This window comes from Melampsora larici-populina, assembly GCF_000204055.1.
Source record: "Melampsora larici-populina 98AG31 unplaced genomic scaffold MELLAscaffold_7, whole genome shotgun sequence".
In the NCBI taxonomy this organism is placed as follows: Eukaryota; Fungi; Basidiomycota; class Pucciniomycetes; order Pucciniales; family Melampsoraceae; genus Melampsora; species Melampsora laricis-populina.
The window spans coordinates 1,149,259-1,166,871 of record NW_006768771.1 but is presented as its reverse complement, the minus strand read 5'-3'; the positions used below and the strand labels follow the sequence as shown (position 1 = coordinate 1,166,871).

At 41.8% G+C, this 17,613-nt stretch overlaps 3 protein-coding genes across 3 annotated transcripts; all 3 read right to left on the bottom strand.

The window, feature by feature from the left end:
• Positions 1–2,424: 2,424 nt before the first annotated feature.
• On the bottom strand, positions 2,425–4,538 carry MELLADRAFT_71138 (uncharacterized protein; the record flags this gene model as incomplete). Its single annotated transcript, XM_007406755.1, has 9 exons — positions 2,425–3,021; positions 3,081–3,150; positions 3,210–3,247; positions 3,351–3,435; positions 3,526–3,659; positions 3,723–3,792; positions 3,867–3,904; positions 4,006–4,090; positions 4,181–4,538. 9 exons carry the CDS (start codon positions 4,282–4,284, stop codon positions 2,920–2,922), a joined length of 726 nt encoding a protein of 241 aa, XP_007406817.1.
• A 1,335-nt stretch (positions 4,539–5,873) lies between these two features.
• Positions 5,874–7,406, bottom strand: MELLADRAFT_115657 (uncharacterized protein; the record flags this gene model as incomplete). Its single annotated transcript, XM_007406754.1, has 4 exons — positions 5,874–6,395; positions 6,476–6,747; positions 6,833–7,096; positions 7,213–7,406. 3 exons carry the CDS (start codon positions 6,957–6,959, stop codon positions 6,378–6,380), a joined length of 417 nt encoding a protein of 138 aa, XP_007406816.1.
• Positions 7,407–13,070: 5,664 nt separating this feature from the next.
• On the bottom strand, positions 13,071–14,064 carry MELLADRAFT_95235 (uncharacterized protein; the record flags this gene model as incomplete). The annotated part of the gene is made up of 2 exons (XM_007406753.1): positions 13,071–13,466; positions 13,537–14,064. 2 exons carry the CDS (start codon positions 14,062–14,064, stop codon positions 13,071–13,073), a joined length of 924 nt encoding a protein of 307 aa, XP_007406815.1.
• Positions 14,065–17,613: the final 3,549 nt, after the last annotated feature.

The following is a 17,613-nucleotide window of genomic DNA, read 5'->3' as shown; positions in this document are numbered from 1 at the left end:
TGTCTTCAAATGTTTTGTCCTGTATTTGAAGATCAAGAGTGACTTGTACATACAGATACCAGGTGATTTTGACAAAAACATTGAGCTCCAGGAGCAAGTAGAGGAAGGATTCCTCGAGTTTTTTTTAAGGAATCAATGTGTCTCATAGAGGCAAACAGAAATTCCTTGCCTTGAGAAAATCTACAAATGGTGAAAAAAGGTTTATAGATATTCCCCAGGGCCACAGGCAAAAGTGTATGAGTTTCTAATAAGTCCCTTGCTGCACTTATAGTGTGGAAGAAGTAATGTGGGACTTTGCTGAGCTTGAAAGAAATTAGACATCTTCAGATGCCTGACTTCAGGATCATGTATCAAATTAACAAATTTTGGTTAATAAAGAGCAGCACTGCCAAAGTCCACTATAGAGTAGGACCCAGGAATCTGGGAAGCACCTATTGAGGTTTCTGATTAAAGTCCAATGTTTGAGGACATAAACCAGGTCAGATTCCAAAAAATCTGGATTCTGATATCCCACATCAGGAACCTCAACAAAAAACCCAAGTTTTTTTGTCAAAACACCTTGAATTACACAAGATCCCACCAACTTTGCCCCAGTCAAGGTTTTTCATCACAGATTGTGGGGAAATTGGAAAATTCCAACCATTTATTCCATGAGAAAGATATGTAGGGAAATCTCTGGAAAATGTTGAAAAACCTGATGTCAAATTCCAATGTTCTTCATCAGAAACCTCAATAGAAGCTTTCCTGGGCTTAAGGTCATTGGGAACCTTGTACCACTTTGACCCAGGACAGTGAAATCCAAATCAGAAAATTTGAAGTATTATGGCAGTGCAGTGAAGTAATAGAAATGCACAGGGTTTACCGTCACAAGATACAGATTAAAATTCAAAACATCCCAAGGATTTCCTGGCCTCAATCAAAGAATCCATCCTCATCAAGCATTTTCAAATCAATTAATGAGATATGGTGAGGGGACTGAATCACCTCCACCTCTCCAGTAACTATGTTGAGGCCCAATTAAATCATTGATAATCAGCAAATGCTTAATAGAATAGCAGCAAAACTGGATTTTTGATCAAAATGCACACCTGGCTTGGATCAACATACACCTGCTTTGAATCAAAGCATGACTGGATTTTGATTGTAAGCATTGAATGACTGGCTTTTAAGTGTAAGAATCAAATGATTTGTATCTTTGATGAATTCTTAATCAAATTAAATTGACATGTATAAGTAACAGTTATTGTTTCCACATACAGTCAAACCCGCGCAATTGCATACCCGCGCAGCTGCATAACCCGTGATAATGCATAGAAAAATTCCTCAATCTTGATGCTTTTTACTGCCAAATTTGACAACGGGATTGCATAACCCGTCAAAATGCATAGGAAAAGTCTTCCACCCAAATTATGTGATTGTGCGGGTTTGACTGTATGTAATGACCCTTTTGATTGTATCTCAAGCAAATACTTGATCAGATAAAATGTCAAAATTGCTTTTGTTACAATGCAAAACTTGCTTTGGTTGAACACATCACTTAATCTTCAGCATTATATCATCAATGAATTTGTTATGCACCTTGAATTTTTATCCTATTGCAATAAACTGTAACAGGTGTCATCTTTTGTCACATCACTTAGGCAAAAGTCATCCATTTAATGATCCTTATCACCGTCAAGGCACAGAAATTGACATGTTGGTTTTCAAAAACTTGTTTGAATGTGACAAACCTGATTGGGAGCAATTTTGGATTGGCAAGAGTCTGGGGTAATCCAAAAAGATAAGAGAAGGAAAAAAACACCTCTCAAAAACAGGTGCCACCTGGTGCCACTCAAAAGAAAAATCACACCATTCCTATGTGTCCCAAGGATCCTCTCAGGTAGTCTCAGAAAAAGACTGTTACCGCATCTCTTCAGTTTTTACCATTCTTCCCATATCAAATCTTGAATTCTTGCACAATATTCTACACTTGTGAACAAATGAATCATCAAATTCAAAACTGACTTGCCAGGTTTCCCAGTGGTAACTAAGTTTCACCTGCATTGTCCATGTGAAAAGGTGCAGCTTTTGTTACATGGGGGTGAGTGATGTAATAGGTTAATAGACATCACTTGATATATTGAACTTACAAATTGTTGACTAAACCAAGTCCCATCTTGCTTTCTCTCTGGAGCCTGCAGAGGCACAAAGTTCACTTTGACCTGGCAAAGTAGTGTGAACTCTTTGCACTGCTTTATTAGCTCGCAAGTGATATGCAGTAATGTGAAAGTTGAGTTACCTGAGTTTGTCAAAAATAAACTCAAGCCTCAGTGTAAAACATGGTCTAGAGACCATGACAATATTTGTGAAATCATTAATTTCAGTCTAGTTTTTTTTCTTATCTTAGTTTATGGATACTAGGTAAAAATCCTTGAAAGTTTAAATGGGTGCAGGAGGTATGAGCAGAGAACAATCACCAGTCTTTCTACTTGCCAAACTAAGATCCGTGATGTAAGCATAATTTTTCACATGTTCATGACGTGTCTGAAAGGGAGAAGGGTGAAACTTTGATAGCAAATTGCAACAGGGATCGTGAGTTGTCCATTAAATCATGATGAAAACACAACACACAGATGACAAATATAGAGAACATAAAAAACACACCCACAACTTATACACTACTCAAAGAGTGCATCAATGGTCAGTTTGTAGATAAGAAACCACTTCTAAACAAATGAACTTTGAAGTTCAATGCTAACTCAAAAGATAAAAAAACTTTGAAATACATCATAGAATCATAAAACAGAAGGGAACAATGTCGAGTAAGCAAATCTCGGCTTTGCAAATGGTTCAGAGCCACTTAGAGGATCAAGTGAAGGTAAACCAAGCAACAACACTGCCAATGATCTCAAAACGTATGAGAACAAACAATGTGGATGCTCAAGCACAAGGCGCAGCTGTACCCTCGATGCGCTCGACCAAGAGTGTTGCGGTTTGAAAGTTGTTAATGTTGGTTGGGTTTAAAATGTCTTCCACTCCAGGCTAAACAATGAAGAATGTAAGCCTAAGGGCGTTGAGATGAGATAAGGAACTGAACATACCTGGTTCTTGCATTCACCATACTTGTGATCGAGGACTTTATTCAAGGCTTCTGAAAGACCACTTCCAGAACTATGAACAAAGCTATGTAAGCAACCAAAGCGTCAAGCATGAGTACATGAATAACTTACTTTGCGATTGGGCCACCTTTTTTGGTTTGGATTGTAACCTAGTAGATAATATACCAATCAGTCAATACTTCAACTTCACAGGAGACCAGAACTGTTTGATCGAGGAAATCTCCATCAAAAGTGATCAGAAAAAACATTTACCTTACAGTGTCCACAGGATAGTACTTGTTTGTTCACGGTTTTGAGAACATTTCCTTTTGTATCGTATCCAATTTGTCCAAGGGCTCTACAGGTAGGAAGATTATCAGAAAAGAAAGAACGTATCCGAAGATGAGGTGAGACGAATAACAAGATAAACATAAAGAGAAATGCTTACTTTTGACACTCTTTCGGGTCGAGTTCATGCTTACAAGCTGCAGGGGCGGCCTTGTCGTCGATGTATTCGACCAACAGCGTTGCCGGTTGGAAACCTGCGATGTTGGTTGGGTTTTGGATGTCCTCCACTCCGGGCTGAACAATGGGCAATATAAGCCTCAGGATTCTAGGCTGAGGTAAGGAACGAACTGAACATACCTGGTTTTTACATTCCCCATTTTTGCGACTGACAATCCTGTCTAAGGCGGCTGAGAGACCACTTCCAGAACTATGAACAAAGCTATGTGAGAAAACAAAGCGACGAACATGTTTAGATGGTAAAACATGAAGTGACTAGCTTACGTTGAGATTGGGCCACCTTTTTTGGTTTGGATCGTGACCTGGGACACAAGAAACCGATGAATCAGTGATTGTTGGAACAAGAAAGGATTAACCGAGATGCTTGATCGAATGATTCCCATCAAAAAGACGAAGCATTTACTTTACAGTGTCCAGAGGATAGTACTTGTTTGTTCACAGTTTTAACAACATTTCCTTTAGTATCGTATCCAATCTGATCAATAGCCCTGTGAATAGAAAATTCATCAGAAAAGAAAAAAAGTACAGGAGGATGAGGTAAGATGACCAATAAAATGGGCATAATAAGAAATCCCTACTTTTGACACTCTTTGACGTCAATTTGCTTCTTACAAGTTTCAGCTTGAGCTACATTATAAGTGAAAGCTGCAAGGAGGATCAAAGTTTTAAGCAAACCTTGCATATTGTGAGATGAGGTGATAAAAAGTAGCAAAAGTTACGTTCTTGATGCGAGAAAGAATAAGGTAATAGAAGTTAACTTGGAGAAGGAATGGGATGAAAGAAAGAAAAAATGAGAAATCCTATGAGATTATATACTCAAATTATCTCATTGCAAAAATGGCTTTCTTCTGTCAGGTCATCGATTCCACTGGCCTTCACTCACTCACTCACTCACTCACTTGGAGGTTTGAGCGTGTAGATACCAGCGCCCAGCCTGAGATCTTTTTCTAGCATTTGTCAACTGATCATGAGATTATGTAACCAATGGAATCACGGCTTATTGGAAGAGCGACCCTCAACGCACAGGCTTAGATGTCCATAAGAGAAAGATGCGAGGCTTCCATAAGCCACGGAGCAAAAATCACCGAACGCTTTTGAAACATCCAGCGCGCAATTTCGAATGATGACTTGAGTTTCTCCGCGCAATCACGCGCGATCTTCGTCGTCCATCTATACATATGTACGCGCTGGCTCCTCTTCGAGACCTTTGCCAGCTCCAGATCATGCCAGCGGTCTGAGGGTCAACAGTTCAAATAAGAAGCTTTTGTCCAGACAATTTTTGAAACGTGATCTTAACCTACTTCAGATCCTAGTGATTTTCGGGCTCAGTGCCTCCGACATGATTTTGCTCCAGGGGTCTTAAATAGTAAGACCTGATTAGACTTCTTTCTTTCACTGGCAGAAGGATCCCTGGGGATGCGTATGCACTCCGTGACTCTGACTCTGAATCACCCGGTGCACACTCCTGCTCGAGCGACTAGTGTTTGAACAGGTTTGAGCCCTAGCAGAATCTGTGCGGATTACCACTCAAAACCATTTCTCGGGCTGGTTTTCTCCGAGGGTTCAAAAGCGAGAACACTTCATGATCTTCCAACCCAAGAGATGTTTGTTGGCGGTGTAGACTAAAGACTTTTAACTGAGCAGTATCAAGTTATTATGATCATGATCCATACTTGATTAAATACCTACAAAGGACAAATTCATTTTGCAAACCTTTCCATTTTAGATCTTGCTTTTCTTTTCTTTTTCAATTTATATGTTCTTATTTTGGGCGCTGAAGTTGTAAGGATGATTTGCTTGTGCTTCAGCTACTATACAACACAAAAATTTAACTAATGCAATACATGAAATCAAAAGCTCGTTAAATTAAAACAAAGCTGATGACAATACATTGATAGGAGAGGTACAAAGATTGTGATCAAAATGAAAACTCTTGGATGGAATCATCGCTGAGGTTACTTGAATTCCTTCATTAGGAAATGTCACTTGCACGTTCAATTTTCCTCAAATCTTACTTGAGAATTCGATTGGACTAATCATTAGAAGAGGAAAAAGTGATATGACCATCCGATTCTTACCTGCCAATTTGATGGTTTTGACCCTCATGACCGGTCAACAGCCCTTTTAGCGCAACATCTATCTCGCCCATGACATCATTCATATCTAGCTTTTCACCATGTTTAATACGAAAGTTCAAACATCGCTTCAAGTGTCCAATTTTGATATGTGGAGACGAGTCATTTTGTTAAATTGGTTGGATTTAAAAAGAACAGGTCTGGTAAAGTTAGATCATTGTTATTTTAGGGATTCATCGATACACACCAAAAGAAGCAAGAAGACTAATAAAAAATAATTGAGGATACATGCATCAAAATATATAAAAGATCGAGTTGTGGAGAATTATATATATACATACATCAACATTTTACAACGATCAAGATCTTAAGAAAAACTTGAAGAAAGAAAAAAGAAGAAGATCAAGAGATTCTCTTCATCGATACAAAGAAATATAAAAGAAATATCAAAAGAAACCCACATCAAGTCTAGTCCATCGAAATAGAAAAAATGAAAGAATGAAAAAAATAACAATAGAAATCTAAAACCGTAAATAAACCCTATATAAACCAAACAAAAAGTCAAAAGCACCACATAAAAAAAACTTCATACGAGAATTTAAAAGTGGTAATAGATGTTGGGACGTCTTAAGTGATCGTATGTCTCACATCTCTAATCCATCCCTGTTTTACATCCAACATCCTTTTCGGGAAACCCATCTCAAAGTGATTTCCAGACCTAAATCAAAAAATTCATAAATCAAAATCGAATCAATAAACTGATCAAAAGGTAATCTACGCGCAAGAGATTTGATTTACTTTTTGAACTTTCTTTCGAGTTCTTAATAAGCCTATCCTAAACTCAAGTTTCAAAGATTCAAAACCGCGTCTAAAGCCTTTGATGGTGATAGGTGAAGATGGTGGTGGTGGTTTTTCAGGAATCGTATTTGGTATCGAGTGTGGTTGTGACCAAAGATTGAGTGGAGGAGGTGTACGAAGAGATTCAGTGATGCTTGAATCTGAATCTGAATCTGAATGATCAGATCTCCATCGACGATGGTATGCAGGTGTTGTCAAGGGGAAATGACAATCTAGATGGATGAGTTTGTGAAACGATGATGAATTGGGTCAGTAAGATATTGAAGAATGATAAGGAGAAGTATTCAGAAAACTCACGTTCTGGATCATGTTCGATACCTTCGTGATCGATAAATACATTTCGATGGTATGAGTTTGATGAAGACCAACTACGTTGATGATTATGTCTTTTATGTTTGAGCTTTGCTTTATCGAGGATGATCATGTTCAATAAGCCTTCTTGATTGCTTCAAGTTGACTTGATTGTTTTGATATAGAGACAGTGTCTATGATTGATAGTATGTAGTGAGAAGAGAGGGGTAGAAAAAACCTGTTTGAAAGGCTTAGGAGGAGGTTTACAAGCTAGAAGTGGGGATCATAGGAGGATCGATCGAAGGAGAGGGGTTTTTAGTACGGTCACTGAGGATCTTGATTTTATCAAAACTCAAATCAGACGGAGAATATCTTCAAAGACTTACAAATCGTAACACACACCAATCGAAGAGCTGCTGATGTGTAAATGTAGTTTTTTTTCTCTAGATGACCTTTCTTTGATGAAGATTAACAGTCAGCTCAGCTCAGGAATTCCACACACAGCTTGGCCCAAAGATTCATGCCTGTGATACTTGCGATTAACATCAGAGATGCAAGATACATTTAACCATGTGGTGTGGGGACAAAAAAAGAACTGTACGATCGGTGAAAGCCGTATAGGTTCAAAGAGAAATCGACAAATCACGGCGGGAGTTCAGGAACGTCACCAGTGCAAAACGTCAGAAAACGTCTCCATAACCGGCGTCCTCCGACCTCTCCACAGCCATCATACAGATCAGGACTGATCAGGAGCGCGACGCCACAGGACGACAAGGGCGTGCACTTGGGTAATGTAAAAGCCAGGGTTCAGAGTAGTGCACAATCTGGAGAGCAGTTTCTGCAACTTGATGGCCAGCAAGAGCCCCAGAATCACTGTTTGTCCTATACACTTCTGGCAGCTTCTGCCATGTTGACTTATGGATCTCAATGTAGACATTTTTTTGGAGAGGGTAGCAACAACATCTGACCCGCTACGCTACGCACCGCTATAACCGACATGTTCCATTGCGTTGTGGTTTATCGTCCTAATCGCAATCACAACACAATTCATAAACTAGTGCTATGGTAAGCTCCTCGCGTTGTGGGATGCCAGAATACAACACAATGCTCACTTGAGATTTAGGCTCCTCACAGTGGTCAGAGTCGTGTTGACACGGGGGGCAAGGCTTTAGGTGAAATAGAATCTGATATTAAGAAAAAACACAACTTTAAGAGCAGTTTACAAAGCAATTGATTTCAAGTAAAAAGGAACAAGTGTAAATTTGAAGTAAAGGAAAAGAATAATTGTAAAATAATAAAACAAGTTGGTAACAAAGCAATTGTAAAAAGATAATTTTAAAAAAAAAACTGGTAAAAAAACAAGTGTAAAGAAACAAAAAGTTAAATAAAAAAAGAAGAACAATACATAAATAAAATTAGTGAAGAAATAAGGAAAAAAAGAAAATAAACAAGTGTAATGAAAGATAAAGAGTATAGTTGAAAGATAACTTAGATTTCCTTTGCCTTTTTATTGGCCAACTCCTTGTCCTTGACCAAAGCCTTGCCAAAGGCATAAATGCCTCAGAGAATCTACCACCATTGTCCAAACATTCAGCTTTCAACCATTCACAAAGATGTACAAGCCTTGTGAATGGAGAGGGGGATAACACTCCTTGTGTCAGTGTGGCTAAATTGGCTGCAGAGGAGAAAGTTTGTTCAACTGAACAAGTTTTGGCAGAGACTGAAAGGTAATCTCAAGAGAGGGTTGCAAGGATTAGGTATTTCTTTAGTTGCCATTCTTAAAAATCTTCATCATTCACCCTTGCAGAAGGATAACTTTTGAAATTATGATGTTCATCACATTGTTTGTACTTATTGCACCAAGATGGAATTCCCATGCCCGTGTGGTGTTTGCTCGTCAATGAGCGCACACAAGTTGCCTTTGTGCCTCAAAGGAAGTCTGTGTGCGCTTGCCGTTGGGCGACTGCCACAAGGACATGGTGGAAAGGGCCCATATATCAGGTCCAGGTTGTTTGCCAACAACCGCGAATCACAGGTCACCTGGCCGCATACAATCACAGCCACAAGTATTGATGGAGGGTGATTATCACTGATGATGTCATGGTCTTTCTCTTGACTTTCTTTTTACTCACTTCGCTCAATATCAAAACTTCCCAGATCTCTTATCTGCACCAAACAGCAACGCTGGACCAATTACGCTAAAAAAGCGTTAGTGAAGCTGTTAGTGTAACTTTTTTGCGCAGCTACACCAACGCTTTCCGTTAGATGTGGTGATCTACACTACCAGGTCCCACCATTTGTGATAACTTGGCCCCGCTACGTTTGTAGCGTTAGCTGCAATTATCCATCTACGTTACCAGAGATCAAGATTTGATCATGAGCCGTTAGCTTGTTAGCTTACCCCTGCGCTACTTTTAAGGACTTTGCCTAATGAAGGTGAAGATTGCTGATGTAACAATCCATAATCAACTCTAACCAACTCATAGGTTCTATGAGTAGAAGATGAGAAAATCATGTATATGTGTACCCCTTCAGCCCCAACGTGTTGGGTCACATCAGCCTCACACCTCCTCTCACCATCCTTTTGTTCGAACCGGTGTGGAAAGACCCCAGTTGGTCATACTTTCTTTCCCTCCTCCAAAAAATTCCATCATCGCTTTGCCATGGAGGTAACCTCTTCTCAGAGGAGCTCTCAAAGCGAAGCTCCTGTTCCTTCACGTCGATCTAGTCGCATAATAACCCCAATCAAAAACACCTCCATGATTAGAACGGCTCCTGATAGCCGTTCTTCCCTTCATCGTGAAAAGTCTCCTTCTTTTGTTGCTAGTAAAAGTAAAAAGAGACGCCGAAATGATTTATCCGAGCCTGAATCCCAAGCCGAATATTCAAATAAGAATAAGAAGAATAGGCAACAATCAACTCAAGAAGGAAGTCCCGAAGTTGAACCACTTGTAAGTCTGTTGCTTCCCGTCCATTCTTGTTTCATCTTGATAAATCTCATATCTTCCTTTTCTTTCATGTGTACCAATTGAAAAAGGCTAAAGATCCAACGGAGGTGGATCTCACTCGAGATTCTGACAATGAAAATGACCGAGTTCGTCAGCCAGCCCGTCCCAAGAAATCCAATTCTGAGGGACCTGATGGATATGAGAAACCGAGTTTTTTTTTTGGTCCGCCTTATCACGAGAAGGATGATGTGAGTTCCCCTCCCATTCTTTGATGTTTTGTTTGTTAATTTTTGACATGTATTGATGATGATGATGTGTATCATGTTGTCTTGTTCATAGGACAAATCCTTGAAACCTCTTTCTTACGATTGTTTATGGTGCAAGAAGAGGTCGCGTATTTCATTAACATCCGACTCAAACCTCAAAGTTCACCGTGATGGGTCATCGCAGGCTGGAAGATCTGGAGTCGGGTGTCCAAATCGAGCCTTAGCCATCAACGCTGGTCACAAATTACCGCTATCCGTGTCTCAGCAACGTGCTCTTGAGAAATCAAAAAAGAAAGACTCTCAGGCCTCGATCACCAAGTTTATCGGTCGAGACAAGTTTGATAATCGGGTTTTGAATCAGTTGCTTTCTATGTGGCAGGTACATCATGCAATACCGTGGTTAAGAATTCAGGACCCGTTACTCAAGGCTGCATTCAAATATGCTCGATCCGACACCAAGCTGTTTGGACGTAAGTGGGCTGCTGACGAAGCAAACCGTATGTACCTATCTTTACGCACATCTGTGGTAGACGAGCTCAAGGTGTGTTAACTTACTTTCCCATCTTATCATGAATGTTTCTGACTCTTTGTGTTTGTGATCGACACAGGCTTTAACCAGCAAGTTTACAGTTATCCACGATGTGTGGACTACTCGAGGAAATCAATATGGTTTTATAACTGCTTCAGTCACCTACATCAATGATGATTGGAAGTACGTTGTACGGCACCTCACTCTGAAGTGCATCCCTTGGCACCACAAGGGGGTTTGGCTAGCACAACCTTTGGCTAATGTGTTCTTGAAACATGGCTTGAGCCATAAGATCAGTTCTTTGATTTACTTGTAATGAAATTGATTATCAGTGATAGCTGATATTTTGGGGCTAATTACTTTTTAGCTCAGACAACGGACTCCGGTTCTAACAACAACACAATGGCTGTTGAGATGCATCGGCTTTTTGAAGAAGCCTCAACCGACGATGACCCCCCGATCGACTGGAAACCTGAAACGATTTCCATTAAGTGTTTCTGTCACATCTTACAGCTTGTAGTAAACGGCGGGTTGAATGCCCTTGGTATCAAGACTGTTGCACCTCGAGCAATCAAGCGGGCCACATTAGGCTCCTTCCCCCAGATCAACACCCTTCCAACTATTGATGGGGAAGTTGAGGCCAACAACAGCAGCAACGATGATGAACCCGACGAAGACGAATTCCCAGATTCAACAGAACAAACTGAAGAGGCAGCCTGGGACACTGCTGACCGACTCGATGATGAGTTTGAAGAGATTCAAGGGGCTCCTGATCCTATTCCAAATCCTACCGAAGGATCTCTGGGTATTGACATCTTCGACTCGGGTGTGCGCACCTCAGTCTCAGCTGAGACTCTCAACAACATTCGAGAAAAGGTATGTATAAGAGATATTCAAATTGAGATATCTCCTTGAAGCTGATCAAAAGTTGATCTGAGCAGGTGAAATGGATCTGTAGGCGTATTACAAGATCTTCATCGTGGCGTGCAAGCTTCAAACGAGTGGCCGAACGACTGGATGTCAAAACTCCCATGATCATACCCGGCTACGGCATTCGTTGGGGTTGTGAATATCAAGCGCTTGAAAAAGCTTATAATGCCCGATTGGTAGGTCATATACTCTTTTTCATATACTTATATTATGATTGAATTGATCTTGTCTATTTTCTTGCACCACTAGGTTATCGATCATATGCTCAAAGAGGACTTAGAGCTCGTATTATCTAAAAACCGACGTCGCCGTGAAAACGGAAAACCTCACGGTTATTTTCACGAAAAACAGATGGCACCGTTCGAATGGGCCGCACTACGATCTCTTCTTGATGTTCTTGAGGTATGTACATCTGAAAACTGTGTATCGATGATTTCCAGCTGATAAGAATAAGCCCAACTCCGACTACTAGCCGTTTTTGCACATCACCAGGCAAATGGAAGGTGATGCGCCAACTGGAGCTTTAGTGTTGTCTGAGTTTGTCGAACTTAAGACACAGCTCACTGAAAAATTGGCATCTTGCCGCGAAGGCGAAGGGATCCATGTTATGCTCACAGCGATGTTGAAGAAGACATCGACATACCTTTCGAACGCTTTAAAATGCGAGACACTCGTCATGGCCGCCCTACTCAATCCGATGCTTGGAATTGAATTTTTTCGATCACAATTCGACGATCCTTCAGTGGCTATTAATGCGGAAGTTACACTCTCACAACTTTACAATGAACGCAAAGAATTGGTGAAGGAAGTATCCATCATCAATCCTATAGTGACTTCCCAAGCTCCCTCTACTCAGACTCAAAATCGAACTCGTGTCTATCGAACTTCAAAAAAAGATCCGATTACAGACGTTAATGAGCTAGAGGCTTATTTCAAGGATGAGGATTATATACCTGAGGATCAAGCTCATGATCCTCATAGCATTCTTACTTGGTGGAAAGTAAGTAACTCTCTCAACTAATTAATCTGTCTTTCTCCTCCAATGTACTTATTTAGATACTTCGGCTAGAACAAGGCAGCGAGATATCCTGTTCTAGCCTCACTCGCTCGCGACTATCTCGCTTGCTGCGGATCCTCGGCACCTGCAGAACGTACCTTTTCGGCTGCAGCAGATGTCTGTGCAAGCGATCGAGGATCGCTTTCAGCGTGGAATATTGAACGGCTTGTAGGTAGTCGAATGTGGCTACGCGGTGGGGTCAAATTGAGTGGACAAGAATGGGTTGAACTTCAAGCCCTTGCTGAAATGGCTTACGGCAAAGTTGATTGACAATCTTTCAGTTATGTTAGTTGTTAGTGCGTTTTTGTAACGCACTACGACTGCGTTTTTGCAATTCAAAAAATCATGTTAGCTTGTTCAAGGCACGCTAATGCAGAAGCGTTAGCTTACGGTCCCCAAAATAACGTTACTGCGTTATTATATTAACTTGTTCATCTTTGCTATCCGGATGGGTCCTGGTAGCGTTGAGTAGCGTAGTGATCCAGCGTTGCTACATAACATGCATTACAAATGCTTAATGCTTTTCCACAGCGCTTGTCACACGTCTCTGGCGTGTTTTTTTGTGACTTTTGGGCAAAAAGAGCCTCTGCCATACAGGAGAAGTGGCTATCAAGTCAACAAGGCAAGTAGGTACTTGATAGTGACCGGGTCCGAGAAAGATGAAGTCTGAGTCTTCACAGGGGGGTGTGAAGAGGTAAGCAATAAACTTTGCAGGAATATGACTGAAAGTCCATTCATTTGGCCGCTCTTGTTGATGAGCTGCTTGAATATTCGTCTGGCCAGGATGGTATTCATAGATTTCCAGTGAGACATAGGAGATGTTGGCACGTGAATGAGCCTCTGAAACCCACGCATGCTTTCCTGCGTTATGCTCAAAGATAGCAAGGACACGGCCAAGATAGAAGTACTGCTCCAAGAGGAAACCAAAATGGTGTTAGTTTATGTCAAGCAGTCATAGGAATTTGAGACTACGTGCTTACATCTTGCTTTATCACTACAACCCATTTATCTTTAACAAGTGGAGTTTTGGTCGTGATTGTACCTGGTCCAACTTGTTGATCCGCTTCTACATATTTGACTTGTGTTCCTGATTCATCTGACCCGGTTACAATCATGTTGGGTTGGTCGTTGGTAGTATCACACAATTTGCGTTTTCCAAGGGTTTTCCAGCGATGTTTACGGGCTTCACCATGCTCCGGATCCTCGTGTGAACGCCAATAGAATGAGACGGCTTTGCTATACTGACTTGGCGTCAGAACCTCATGGCCAGTGTCTGGATCGTAATGAGGTACAGGTAAATCCTTTGATGCAATACGTGGTCGCTCGTTTCCGTGATGCTTATGAACTTTACTATCATGTGCATGCCTTTTTGAGGCCATATAATCTGTGTTCAAGCACCCATCTGGTGTCACTAAAGCTTCTGACGCAGTCAGAACAGTTATGTTTGGTTCTTGTAGCTGGCTTGTACCCGTCTGTTGCATCAAATGATCGATTGGAACTTCAAACATCAGATTTTCCAAGTTTTCTGTCAATTGAGACATCAGCACATCGGCTTCCTGATGCTGGCTGGTCTACTCCTCTCTTGGAGTATGTGCGTTGTAGAGCTTCAAGCTCTGCACGGGGTGGGGACCGCAGTGATGGACTTGTACTTCGAATCCCTCCACTTGCTGTCCCTTCTAGGCTACGTCCATTAGTCTAGGAGGGAGGAGAGTGGTTTGGGGGGGCCCCTCTTGGGCCTCTCTCGGGGCTCCAACTAGGCCCGGGGGGATCCGTACCCCATCTGGTAACCTAGCGGATCGAGAAGAGGCTCGAGGGGGGGATTCATACCGAAATGACGAGATAGGGAGCAGTCAGACCCCTCTCTCTGGGCATGGGTAGTGTGTTCAGAGCTCTGACAAGCTCCCCTACCTCTGAATATTCGGTACCCCCTGCCAGCACGACTCACGGATGGGAGTCACTCAGGACTTCACTTCATTCTGGACTTCCATCCCTTCTAAACACTTCATTTCTCTCTATACTGACTTGTGCATAACACCAAGTTGTACTGTTAATTTGCACTGCCCTTCATTTATGCAGCATCCTATCCGACTCAGTCTGTGGATCATCTTTCATGTAAACCATGTGCTGTGATCAACTTCAATTTAAATTATGTATGTACCCCATGTTTAAGGTTCAGTTGTACTGTTTTCAGTTTGTATTGTCATTCTGTAAGGTTCCTTAGAACCTTCACCGGGAATGCACAAAGAGAGCGCCGTGGAACACACAGCGGGACAGGTTTCTAGAACCCGAGAGACTTATATTTCAAATCAACGGAATACCCAGTATAGGAGACTGGTTCCGAAGGATAAGGGGTGGGAAGTCAGTCCCGAATCGCTCTAACACTCTACAAGCATCAAAAGAAAAGAATGATAACACTAGAAAGAATATGAACGCTTACCTGGTTCCAAAGGATAAGGGGTGGGAAGTCAGTCCCGAATCGCTAAGGAACCAAGCGTAGAATTGAGAACAATAATATATATGAGAAATCATTTTAAGTATAAGTGTTAATATTTAAGTGATTGGTGAGTTATGTCTGTGTAATGACCGTAGGTCTTACAGTCTCCCCTCCTATAAAAAGGTTCAACACGCCCCTCTAAAGACCAAGGAAATAAAAAGGAAAATATGAAATTGAAAATAAATGAAATGTAATGTAAGCACACTTCCTAAAGAAAATTATACACAAAAGAGAAATGAAAAAAAGCACAAAAAAAAAGAAAAGAAAAGCAAGGAGAAGAAAAGAAAAGAAAAGAAAAAAAACATGAAACAAAATAAAATTATGAGTTGATAATTTTTTTGAACTTGAGGATAATTAATATGTGAATCTTGAGGTGAATTAATATTGATCTTGATCTTGAGGAAACACTGCCCACTCTTCTTTTGTCCGTTGCCATTGTCCAAGAGGTTCCTAACAACAAGAGAATTCAAAGAAGTTGTGCTCACAGAGTGGCCGAGGTATGTTTTCTCTTGACAAGGATATTTAGGAGTAGTAGGCCCTGGCGGTGCATACTTTGGGAGGAACTTACTTTTGCTTTCCTTTCCCTCACGACGCACTCCCACTGCTTTCACGCTCGACGTACGGTTTGACTTTTGAGATGTGAAAAACCGGATGACGTCGATCTCCTGTTGGAAGGTCAAGTTCGACGTCTTGACCGTGGTTGAATGATTTGACCACCCGATACGGGCCTTCAAACTTCTCGCGCAGTTTGCTGGCTCCGCCCACGTGTCTACCGCTCCAGTCACCTGAATCCAGCAGAACCCAAGAGTCTACTTCCAGAGGCGCCGCTGCCCGTACCTTTTTGTTGTGTTGTACAGCTTGTTGCACTCGGCTGGTCCACAAGGTGTCCTTGGCATTAGCCCAAGCATCCTCCCGAAAATTGAACCACTTTTTGATTGCCGGTGGGTCGTTCTCGTCTGGTTTCACTGCTGATAAAGGACGTTGAGGTCTGCCGAGGACGAGTTCGAAAGGAGATTTTCCTGTCGATACATTTATTGCACCGTTGATTGCATATTCAACTGCCGGTAAGGACTCGAGCCACTTGCTTTGCCTCTTGGATGTAAAGGTTCGTAATATCTGTCCGACTGTCCGGTTGGTGCGCTCGCTTCGACCGTCGGCTTGGGGGTGGAACGCCGTTGACATATGGAAATGGGTGCCTAAACGTTTCATGAGGGCCTTCCAGAATGCCGATGTCCAAGTTTTATCGCGATCACTGATGATTGATAGCGGAGGTCCAAATGACCCGATCCAATTGGTAAAAAGCCTAGATGCTGTCTTTTCGGCAGTGTCCGTCTGGTTACAGGAAATCAGTTTGGTGAATCCTGATAGCCTACATGTCACGGTCAAGATCATGTCGTAGCTATTGATCTTTGGAAGTGGTCCTACAAAGTCAATCGCCAAGCACTCGAGCGGGGTGTGTGGAATGCTGGGTGTCAACATCTTACCCGTAGGTGCTTTCGTAGCACTCTTGATTCTCTGGCATGTATCACATGAGCGTGTGAACCGTTCGATATCCTTTGCCATTCGTGGCCAAAAGAAGTCGCGACGCAGGTCCACCACCGTCTTCAAGTACCCCAGATGCCCCAACCTACTGTGGGCTTCCTCCATCAACTCCAGCCTTAGATCCTCCACAGGTGGAACATACAACCGATCTTCAATGTATAGCAGACCGTCCAGTACCACACATTCATCTCGTAGAGGCAGTACTGACACTAGAGCTTTGTGAAATGCATCGTTAACATAGCCTGCTTGAATGCGTCTTTTTACACTAGGTGAAAGTGTCGGTCCTGCTTCGACTAACGATGCCACACACTCGACTCCTAACGCTGTCACATCCTCTTCCTCGATTTCCTTCCTTGATAAAGCGCCCGCAACTGAGTTTTCTTCGCCTTTGATGTATTTAAACTCGACGTCAAAATCTGCGAGAAGCTCGATCCACCTGGCTTGTCGACGGCTTAATGTCCGTTGCTTCAAGAGGTATGTTAATGAATGGTGATCACTCATCACATTCACTTTCATCCCAAGCAACAACATTCGCCATTTCTGAAGTGCATGTACGACTGCCAACAACTCCTGTTCATGCACAGGGTAATTACGCTCGGCCGGGGTCATCTGACGTGATTCATACGCTACTGGAGATGCAAGCTTCCATTCTTTACCTTGAAACAACGCCGCACCCAGACCTGAACCACTTGCGTCGGTGAAAAGCCACAAGGGATCGTCAGAATCGAAATCGATGGTCTTGAGGTTTGGCAGTGATGTCATAAGCTTCTTAATGTTATTGAAAGCACTATCTTCTGCCTCAGTCCATTTGAATTTAGACGGATCCAGCTTGCTACTGGTCAACGGAGTTAGCTTGTTAACGTAATTTTGAAGTCCCCATATAAATTTTTTCATCCATTGGACTGTTCCCAGAAATTTCTTGACGCCTCTTGATGATTTTGGTGTTTTCCAATTCACCACCTGTTCAACTTTCTCGTCATCCACTCTAATACCCTCTCCTGAAATCCAATGCCCCAAAAAC